At 48.0% G+C, this 11,753-nt stretch overlaps 1 protein-coding gene across 1 annotated transcript in view; it reads right to left on the minus strand.

The window, feature by feature from the left end:
• LOC128271941 (protein vestigial) overlaps nt 1-11,506 on the minus strand; it is a 49,508-nt gene extending 38,002 nt beyond the window's left edge. The window contains exon 1 of the mRNA XM_053009633.1: nt 11,301-11,506. Coding sequence (XP_052865593.1) covers nt 11,301-11,396 — 96 coding nt within the window. The 5' untranslated portion in view covers nt 11,397-11,506. The remainder of the gene's footprint in view (nt 1-11,300) is intronic.
• Nucleotides 11,507-11,753: the final 247 nt, after the last annotated feature.

Raw genomic sequence — 11,753 nt, forward strand, 5'->3', positions numbered from 1 at the left:
GAGTAACTCCCAGAGTTTCACGGAGGTAACTCGTGAAAAATGGCAGGAAATATAAACGTTCTTGCTACTGTTACTGTGGATCTACCCAATTCTCCATGCGACTCCAAAATCTGAGAAATACTTACGAATGTGCCCGAAATCGGACATGCAATGTACAAGGACAGCTCAACGAATTTCTTATATTAGGTTGGCTAAAAAGTAATCCATTATTTTTGGGTGAAATTCCAAACTACATTTAACAGGTTTCCAATGGTCCGATTTGCGTCAAATATGCACCATTTTATTGGAAAATTTGTTGACATTTAAAAAATACCTTTATAATGCCTCAGAAAACTCAGTCGTTATTTGCTAAAAACTTGAGCAATCCGTTTTCACAATCCTTTTTTGATCTCAATTTTTCATCGTTCAGAAAATTCTGTAATGCACAAAAAAGTTGTCAATCGCGTGGTTGCTGTTTTTATCTTTATTTTAGAGACTTTGAGTTTGAAGCTTCTTTCGTCTCTTCAATCGCTTGTTGCAAGGTCCGGACTATACGGAGGATGCAATAACACTTCCCAACCTAGCTCCCGGACTTTCTGGGAAGTCACTAAAGACGTATGTGACATTTTTTTGTAACCTTTTGAATACAAGAGACGAATGTTGGCTATTACAGCTCAAATTCTCTATAATACAAAAGAAAAAAAACCTTTTGAATACAACAGCTCTTCTGTTGGCCGATTCTGGTCGTTTCTGGTCAATTGCTAACTTCGTCCGGTGCAGTTATTGACAGTAGAGATCTGAATTTAGTATTTGACCACACGAAAACAACTCATAATAAACGGTTCCTTTCAAGTCCATATACCCAGTAGAACCTTCTTGGCCATGAGTCCTGGTTTGACCGCCGCGTAAGATGCTTCACTACGCGTATCAGCTTCGAACATAAAGTATCCTAAACTTGAATCTGTACGATCGATACTTCACGAGATATCGATCACTAAAGGCATCTACCGGAAAAATAATGGATTACTTTTTAGGCAACCTAATATAATCAGCACTCCTCCAATCCCTCTACGCCGACTAAGTGTTGTTGAACTGGCTCACAATGAGTCTCGCTCGACTTTGTTGTCCGCTTTGCGTTCCTTTCCCTCTACTTTCTCCTCTCGTCTCCTTAGATTTGTAAGTCTCACCTGTATAGCTTTAAGCAACCAGGTTTAAATAAAATATTATTATTATTATTATTATTATAATTTAATTAAATATTACTTTTGAAATCTTTGCATTTAATCTCTCGTTTCACAAATTTACTCTTTACTGAGCACATTGTTGGCAAATCTTGACAAGATAATTGTGTTAGGCTTGCTTGGTTTGTTTTTGGGCAGCGTAAAAAGGTGTTAAAATAAAGGACGGATCAAAGGAAAATTAAAAATTATGCTACAAGTCCTCAGTTTAATTAATTCTATATTCCAACCACTTATCGTTAATGAACTTGGAAGAGCTAACTAACGGCCGATTTTACTCTATGTGAAGAGGCGACTTGGTGCTTTCTCGATTGTTCGGGCCTTGCCACAAATGACCTCAATGTTGACGAAAGAGCCCGCCCAACGAACGCGTGTAGGTTTTGCCACTATACGCCGATCACAGTTCACTATTGGAGGCTTTAGTGAAGTGCCCAATCGCGTAGGGACGCGATCCGAAATAAAAAAGCCACCGCACCAACTCATTAAACGCAGTAGCCCGTGCGAACTCGCAACAACAATCACCGCGCGTCCTGTTTCGTCCTAAAAGGCTCGCGCGCCTCAAAATGGCTTCGTCCAGTTCGGTATCCCAAGAGTTGAAGGAATCAGCCCGTGGTTCGTTCGAGGAGCGGGTGAACAATTTGCGAACCGCCTATCGGGACGTCCTGGAGCAAGGCTTCTTCCGGAATCTGCAGCATGATTGGCTACACCGGACGGCCGGCGCCGCCGAGCCGGATCTCCAGCCGGCAGCAGCCTCCGATGCAACACTCGACCCTGGAAGTGACGCATCCGGTAGCTTCATCGTGCTGAATGGCCGCAAATTTCCGTTGGCATTTTTCCGCAACAAAAATACCGCGGCGGAACAGCAGGAGGAGGAGGCGATAGTGCACCGGCCAACGGAAACGGACCGAACGATCCCTGCCGCAGCGGCGTACGATGATTATGCCAATCCGTACGCGATGCCCACACGCCGGGACCGGAATGTGAATAGAAGCCGCTTCCACACGGCACGGTCTCGGGCCTGGCAGGACGTGCCGGGACGGCTTCACGTCGCAGAGCTTCCGTTCGAGGCCGAACTGCTGGGAACGACGTCCGGGAAGCAGCACCCGTCACGGCTGGCCACCCAGCTCGATGCACACTATCGCAATGAACTGACGCACCGGTCGCGGATTCGCCGTTTTTTGCGCACCAGCGCCATCGCCGAGCTTCGCGAGTCCTGCCGCCGACGGCTGGAGTCATTCTATCACCGCGAGTACATCCTGACGCAGGCGGCCAAGCGTGAGCAGGAGGCCGAGTGCTACCGGCAGCTGGCGGAACGTTGCGCGGAGTTGCGGCAGGCGATGGGCATCATCCGTCAGGAGCGCTTCAGTGCGACCATGCGAGTGCTGGACACGATGAAGCCGTACTTTGAAACCTCGGCCCAGCTGGAGCGCCATCTACGCGGGCTCCGGCGAAGAATGACGAGCCTCTGGAACCACGTGGTACACCTGGAGAGTGTGTGGGTGCGCCGGTTAAAGCTCCAGAACTTCCAGTACCTCATCATGCCGAAGGAGTGGCGCGAGCGGTACGACTGGATCCATCAGGACGCGACCACCGGGCGGTTGGAAAGCTTCCCCGAGTCGATCGCCCGACGCGACGTGGTGAACCTTCGTGACATCGCCGAAGGGAACGACATTTGGGCCGTGAAGCGGTTCTACGAGGAGCAGTACCTGGCCAAGGACAAACCGATCCACGCGGCGTTCCCGAGCAGCGGCGCGCTAATGGCCGGTGTGGCCGAGTTAAACACCAACTCCTTGACGCTCCTGTCCCGGCTGGACTTGATGAACTGGGTAAAGACCAACGCCGAAATGGAGTCGGCTGACGCGCAGCGGATGTTGGCGCAAAAGATACGCTCCATCCGGCGCTTCATCCAGGATACGGCCGAGCGGCGACAGTTCCACCGGAAGCGCTCGATCGAGCTGCGCCAACTGTTCCTCCAGCTCGCCGACGGCCCATTGAAGGAGTGCGTCCAAAGTGAGCGCACCCGGGAAATTGAGTCCCTGGTAACGGTGGCCTACGGGAAACTGCTGGCCGCGGACCAACGCCACACCGAGACCAGCGGTTCCATGACACTTTCCGCCGGTGTCTGTTTCGGGTTCATTTTTGACATCGCCCTCCGTCTGTTGGCCGACTTTGACCGGCTGCCGGCGGATCGGAGTCGCCGGATTGAGCAACAGGTCCGCTTCCGGCGTCGTCTGCTGCTGCGACAGGCTACCCGGGCCGCGGATGAGCAGCACCGAATCGGTCAGCTGGCCATGCAGTTGGGCCGCTCATTAGCTCCACGCCCTCCGAAGCCGGCCGGAAAGGTTAAACCACGCCGATCGCGGCTTCATCGAAAGGAAGTTCCGGTGGTGGTCCCAAAACCTAAGGTGCCCAAGCTGGACGTCATCTTTCGGATGGCGTTTGGCGACGGAGCCACGATGACGCCGGACGAGCGGCGCCACTACGAAATAGACATGATCTACCAGAACTTCTGCTCCGTCCAGTTCGATCACTTCCTGCGCACGATTGGCTACGAACCGGACTACGAGCTGGTGAGCGAGGTGGAGCGCCGGGACGGTCCGGAGGAGTCGTTCTTTCGGCAAACGGAGCTGATACCGACGGTGATGAAACGGTTGCGGCTCTGGCAGCAGATGCAGGCGCTGCTCCGCCAGCGACTGATCAAGAGGATCTCCCAAGACTTGCAGGCCGTGGGAGACCACTAGGACCAACCATGTCGCGTGGACTTCGAAACCGTACGTTAGTCTTCTAAATTATTAGTCCATTGTTGCATCATTCGTCCAATAAATTATTAGTGTGTTCAACAAGTTCGTACCCTCGATAACACAGAGCGCTGCTAGGAATCTATTTATTTTGATTTTTACAGTGTTTTTTATTTATTTTTGGAAGATTTAAAGGCAAAGGAAAATTATAAACGAATGTAAAGAAAGTGTATAAAGCCCCGTTTACACGTAGCGATATATCTTTGCAATGCCTTGTATCGATTAACCGAGCGATATATCGCAGCCAAGGTGGAGCGTCTACACGCCACGATGTATCGTTTCGATTTGCAATCGCAGATCTCAGTGTCATGGAAACAGCCATGGAAGAAACACTGTGCTTGTCTGCCTTTGGATTGTGCGTTTCGGTTACAAAGCAAAAAATAGAACGTACCAAGAGTACTAATCGGTCACGGTGGTCAAGGGAATGGCTTTTAAAGCGAGGCAATTATTCTCACGTTAAACTTTTGCTTTAAAACATTCAAAACAACATGCCAAACCGCCATCAATACACGCACACATGTATATCCACCGTCAGCACACGCACACATGAATGGAGATTGGACCGAAATTGATGCTCGGCGCATTCAATTTTTTTGATCTGCCAATCTGGTCGTATACAAGCAATTTGTTCCTTTTTTGCTGTCTACACGTAGCGATATATCGTGGCAATTGGTTTCATACAAGGCATTGCAAAGATATATCGCTACGTGTAAACGGGGCTTAAGGACTCTTCGCCTTCAATTAGGGGGTTAAATGCGGCGTTTATGAGTTTAAACACGGTCGTAGTAGCCTTCAAGACGATCCATGTCAAAAACGTCAAAAAACAGACACAACACCTGAAATCGTTGGAAAAAATACAGGATATCGTATGGGAAAATCGTCGAATCACTTAAAGAGACTTAGTACAAGGCCTAGCCATTTCATTAAGCAGTATAACCAATCTTTTCAATGAAGTATTGGGTTCCTGAAAGCTGTTTGCAAAATGTGTACCGCATTCGCTAAAAATGGAACAAAAACTCATTCGAATGCATCTTTCTTGACAACACTTAGAATGTTTTCGATACAATTAAGTGGATTTTGTGCGCCGATTCATCACTGTGGATGAGACTTGGGTCAGGATCACTATGATCCTGAATCAAAACAAGAGGCTTAAGAGCGGTCTGAACCTGGTTCTTCGACTCCGAAACGAGTTCGTGTCCAGAAATCGTCCAAAAATGTGTCGTCGAAGAAATCGTTGAATAAATTTCGATTTTTGGTGTAACTTTTGAGACCAGCTGAAAGAGAAAATTCGTGAAAACAGACCCGGTCTGCAGAGGAGAAACATCCTCTTTCATCAGGACAATGCACCGTGTCACAAGAGCATTTTTAAAATGGCAAAAACCCATGAATTGAAGTTCGAATGGTTGAGGTATCCACCGTATTCACTAGATTTGGCCCCTGGAGACTTCTAACTTTAATCAGACCTAAAGAAAATCATGCGCGGAAAGCGTTTTTTATCAAATGATGACGTCATAACAGCTGCGGAAGCGTATTTCGAAGCCCTTCCAGTTTTTCACTTCAGGGATGGAATTTATGAATTGGAGTCTCCTTGGAACAAGTGTATTGTTGTTCAGGAAGGCCATACTGAATAATAAAGTGTATCTCAAACCACGGAAATGTGCATTTCCTTTCGAGGCTACTTATTAAACAGCCTAGTATGAGTCGCATGATATCGGAGCTTTTCTAGTCAGCCCAAGAACAGGAATACTTCAGGCGACCCCGCTTCAGCCGACTTCCAGGTGACTTCCCTTCTCACCAGAGAGAGGCCGTGTAATTCATATTCAGTGTAAAAACAATGTGCCCCCCCTCGCCGCTGGGAAGGCCACCAAAATGGCCCGCGTGTCGGACAAGAAGAAGGAACTGCTTAAAATGCAACCGTTACGGTGCGCAGAAATACTAGCACCTTGTTCCTTGCGGAGAGTGTTCCCCGGCGGGGTGTTTTCTTTCGCCCCGTTTTTTCCACGGGTTTGTAATAACTTTTCCCCCCTCAAGTGCCGGATCCTCGGCGGTTGTCGATGACGACGAATGAATAATTTGATCGCTTTTTAAATGCGCACCTCACACGCCGGTTTTTCATGATGCGCTCCTCCAGTGTTTTCCACTTGTGTGGCAAACCCCCGGGGGGGCACTCCCTGATCCCTGGCGTGGTGTTGGTGGTTCATCAAAATTCCAGCCACACCAGCTGCTGCGCCCTCGGCTCGGCTCGGATCGCGCGCCCGTTATCATGTTGTAATTTGGCTGATACGGGACGGTGAGTGCATAGATGCAGAAACAGACCTGCCTGCGCCCGGTAATCGCATTCCGGCTCCCCGGTTCCCTTTCCGTTCCCGGGGCTGCCCTCCCGACAGACAAATTAGCAAACAATGGCCGCACGCACAATGGTGCGTAAATGGTGTGTGCCGGGAGACTATTTTCTCAGATCTCTCTCTCGCCGGCCACAAGATGGCTTCCGGCGGCGGCGGCGCGGCGGTTTCGTGGAAGCCCTCCGAGGCTGCCCGTAATTAGAGAGCATAATTAATTCCCTTTTCCGGTCACCCGCCCTCCGGGGGCCAATTATGGCCCCAAACAAGGAGCGGCCAGCCAGCCACCGAGCCAGCGAGCGTCATCATCTTCATCATCACCGCCAGCGTCCTCGTCGGGGGCAACAAAATGGTTTCCAACAACCGATCCGAGCCTTGAGGGGGGGTTGAGTTTGAAAATGGCCGCCCGCCCGTGGCCGGCCGGCCGCTGTGTTCGTGTTCTTGGTGAAATTAATAATTAATTTACTCATTAAATATTAATACCCCTCGGGCGGCTGGAAGAAAAAAACACGGGGCACAATAAACATCCGGCCGGCGCATTCGTTTTCGTTGCTCGAAGCCGGGTTTACCGGCCAATAGGCGGGCCGCGGAAAGGCGTGTGAAGTTTGGCAACTCAACCGGACCTCAGCCAGGACATCAATCAAACACCGACCGGCACGGTGGATTTAATTTTGGCTCCATGTTCCGACTCCAATCAATTACGTGAGTGACCCGCACTAGTTTCCTGGCTCCTGGCTCGCGGCTTAGAACTGATTCCTGATTGCCCCGAACGCAGTGCAACCATTCTGATTGCCTAATAAATACAGCGAAATTATCACGTCGCGTTCGCGGTGCATAAATTGTCGTCCGGGATTTCCGGGGCCAACCGGAACCGGGGAAAGAAATCAAAACGCGGCGCGGCGCGAGTGAATGAGGCAGTAAATTTGATAAATTAAAAACATAATTGTCGGGCCGCGCGAGACTCATTACGCGGGGTTGATGAAAGCCTGCGGATCCGGAAATGGGGAAATGAAACGCAACAAATTTCGCTCCCAATCGGATTCAATTAATCGTCGAGCACAGCGCACAGTTCACCGCAGCATGGCCACTTCAAAAAAGCCATCAATTGGTTGGTTTTCTGGTACCGCGATGTGGCTTCGGATTCGTAATTTAATTCGCGCTCTTTCCCGGGGGGTGCGCCAATGAAAGCGCCGTCTGTGTAAGTTTCCGCGGATCCACAACGAAGAGGCTACTAAGTGGCTGGCTGATTTAAAGTAAGCCAGACGCACATTCGTTGGCTCAGATTTGTCACCCAGAAGCCACCAGAATGAGGCACGACCCATCAGCCCGAGGGGCCACAAATCATTTCGCACGGCGGACGCCAGGACATTGGTGCAATTGTTTCGGCCGCGTTTGTGGCCGACTGGCAATAAAAATATGTCCCATTCGCCACAGACAGATCGCCACCCGACCACAGATTGCCAGCCGACTTCCTGCGACTGGGTTTGACGGGTATAACGGCCCCACTCACGGCGTAACGTGCGGCCCGACGGTGCGTAGTCCATAAAAAAAACCGAGGGCCCAGCCGAGAGTGGGAAAGTGCCGTGGGGCGGGGTCGCTACTGCAACTGCGCTACTGCATCGCAATGCAATCCGTGTGTCACAGCGGTCTGTGAATCCGAGAGCCCTCCTCGTAATGACACGAGCACAGTGCAAGGACACCACAGTTATTGGCCCGAGTGGAGGTTCATGGGTTTTTCGTGTTTTTTTTTTTCGGTGGGCTCTCCTCATTCACGGCAACACGTGTAACCATCGGATCAGCCCCAGTCAGACTTCTGGGTGCAGTCAATATTTTACTATCATGCGTCCGAAGGAATTTATCAGTCCCCCGGGGGCCAAATAGCGAACTGATGTTAACAAACCGTCAGATGAGTTATGGTGCCTTGCCTTTTTTTGCAAAACGTTTGCATCGTTTCAAATAGTGGAAAAAAGTTTTTGACTGCATCAGCGTTATAAAAAATCTTTATTTAAAGAAAAGCGCATAATTTCGTGTTTTCTGATCAAATCATTATTATCTGCTTTTTAGTTGAAACGATTCACAAATAACTTTGTTTCTTTTTTAAACACTAGATTTACCACCGTTTTTTTTTAATTTTGTTATCAAAAGTAAGCGGCCTAATATTTTTTTATGCTTGATCTTTTATTTGAAAGGTGCATTGAAGACATTTTTTTATGAAAATCAATTTTGGTCAAATGTCTACTACGGCTGGCTTAACAGTAGCTCATTAGATCGACCTATTTTAAAATACATTTCCGATTGTCTCTGGCCCTATCTCGGCAATAGCATTCGAATTTGAGTCTACAGGTGATCAATGGTTACTACCGTAGATTACGGGTATTAAGACCCACCTTTTTTGCAAAAAAATTCAGTCTAAAATCCAGTGGGGTCTTAATAGGTGTAGTCAGCGATTAGGCTTGCTGGATTAACCGGTTAATGCATGTAGCGGCATCATGAGCAAGCTGACTCAAGCACTCGATCTGATTTTTATGAAGAAAAAGTGTTATCTTTCCACAAATTTGTCATAAATACACGGCAAAAGTTTAGCTTTGAATTATCACAGATAGGCAATGGTCTAGGCGACCTGGCGTCCTCTTTGGCGACCTGGCGTCCGTCCTCCTGGCGTCCAAATAAGAAGAATTCTTATTTGGTTTTTGGATCAGTTTAGAGGGCATTCGACGGAAAAAGTAAAGCAAAAGGCTAAAGAAATGAGAACCCAGTTAGCAGTCATTCCAGGTGGTCTCACAAGTCAATTGCAGCCTCTTGATATCAGTATCAATAAACGTTTCAAGGCAAATATGAAGGAGGAGTGGACCAAATGGATGAGTGAATCTGATACAAACTTAACTCCATCAGGCCTGTTGAAGAGGCCAACAATCTCACAAGTCTGCCAGTGGGTGAAAACTTCATGGGATGCCATCAAAAAAGATGTTATCATCAAATCATTTAAAAAAGCAGGTATTAGTAATGCATTAGATGGCTCTGCAGATGATGCTATTTTTGCCCAAAGTTATTCCTCAGACACAGATGATGATGACATGGAATAATTAACTAGAAAACTGGTTAATCAATGTTTGGAAACAGAAGATATGTTTGAGACTGAAGAATTTCATAACTTCTATGACGAATCAGTTATAAATGAAGTCGTTAAAAAATAAAAATAAAGTAATTTAGGTAATAAAGTAAATTTTTGATCTAAAAATGAGGGGGGTCTTAATAGATGTAAGGTCTTAATACCCGTAATCTACGGTAATATGTTCGCAAAACTCTTAACATAACCACCGAGCTGGAAATGAGCTTCAATTGAATGAGATTTTCCAATATCGCACCGCTGGAGTTGAAGAACTACTTTTTTGGAAATAAGTTTTTCATATTTTCCAATTTTTTGCAATCAAAATTGTATTTTATGCATAAGTGTCTTGAACGAACCTTTCAAAAAAAAGTTCAAGCATAAAAAAATATTAAGCCGTTTGTTTTTTAAAACCAAATAAAAAAGTGTATCATATATAGCTTGTACCAGACCAGTCAAAATGACTGGTGTGGTATATCTAGTGTTAAAGAATGTTTAAGACACTCACTTTTTCTCCTTGTTTACCGAACCTCAAGCTAGAGCTTTTTTATGTTATTTCATATTCTTTTTTTTCTGTTCAAATAATCCCCATTATTTGGGCATGGGCCCCATATGCGCATGTACGTGAAAAGTTCGACGTGTACTGAATCATAACGTCCAACACAGCTTCGACCTCTTATGCGATCAACCACCCGAGCGGAAGCATACTTTATGAGAGTATGCAACAAATGTGACGTCGTCGGATAACCTGCACCTGACCGGCCGAGGCGTTAGCCCCCGTGGTTTCGTCTGCGGTATGCTGCGAGCTCGGTGCAAGCTACCGGCACCGGGACATCGATCGGCAAGTCCTGAACCGCTTGGTGCACTACATTTTCGCCGCTTGACACGCCCGTTAGTAGTACGTACGGATGACAAAAATTGCCGCAAAAACTTCTAACCAGGTGACGGTGGTGGCGCCGTCGCCAACTAACCGGGTCGCCCGACCCGTTCGTTTGACGGATTGGCCTTCATTTTTATATCCCTCGCCATCCACCGGATCGGTGAGGTGCGTTGGTTCCGAGGTGCTAAGTGTCACCATAAATAAAAACGCTTCTCGGCGACTTCGCATGCATTTTCACAGCACGCTGAGTGACAGCGTTTTTGTTTATCGTGAAACGTTCATTTTGAGATCATTAGGGAAGTTCGAAAAAGTTCGTGCAAAATATTTCAGTGAGAAAAAGTTTCTCTTCGGAGTCGAGCTTCGTCGAGCCTCCCGGGGGTCGAACTTTATTTTTTAAGGTGAAGCTCAGCTACAAACTCAAAGGTCCGGACTCTCTTTGCCCCGAGCCAAACGTGTTCACAACTTTGTTGTAGACTAATCGCTCCAGTAGCATCTTTACGGTCCCGCGAACATCTCCATATCGCTACCGGTTCCGAACGGCCGGAACTGGTTCGAGAGAACCTGAATCCGCGCATCGGGAGGCCCGTGCGTGTGTGTGTGTGTGTGTATGAAGAAAATCGAAACAGTGTGTTATGCTTAGACAACCTGTTCAGCAACCGGGCCACCGGTACGCTGGCGACTGGGAGCGTGGAAATGTGAAGTTGATAAAATTAGTACCTCCTTTAAATGGTTGCAGGTTGATTAATTAGTGTCTAATCTATGAGGCCCGGTGGCGGGGCACAACGTTAAAAACTCGTTATATTTAATGATGCAATAATGAACGGTGCCATCGGCCGGAGGTTCGGTTTTTTTGTGTTCTGTCGGAACCGCAATTTGAAGGTAATAGAATTCTGCCTCCAGAATGATACCATAAACTAGTCCAAATGCAATAAAAATAAACTACGCAAAACAAAGACTTACCCTTTCATACTGATAAAACGGGCGACTGGGTCCGGCACGGCCGTACAAATAAGGATAGTATGCACCGTACATAACTTCCGGGCAGGACACTGCCATTGCGCTCGCACCGGTCGATCGCACCGAAAGCCCTTTTCAATCGGCACACGGACTGAGACCGGCACACGAGGACCACCTTCGATCGGGGCAGGGCCCACCTAGGAGCCCAGAGTTTCCACGCGGTCACCAGACTCACCACCCCGCACGTCCAATTCCACACCACGACGACCACCGCGGGTTGCACCGAGTCACTTCAGACTGATCTTGAGATTTCGTTTAAGGCCGACGGCGGCAGCAGCAGCCGTTCGATTGCATCACTCGTGCGGCAGCTTTCTCTTGTTGTTACCTGCCACTGCACCCTTCGCCACTAGCTTCGGCACTGCTGCACCATACTGCACCGGTTGCACCGCGTTACAC

Source organism: Anopheles cruzii, chromosome 3 (assembly GCF_943734635.1).
Source record: "Anopheles cruzii chromosome 3, idAnoCruzAS_RS32_06, whole genome shotgun sequence".
NCBI classification, from domain to species: domain Eukaryota; kingdom Metazoa; phylum Arthropoda; class Insecta; order Diptera; family Culicidae; genus Anopheles; species Anopheles cruzii.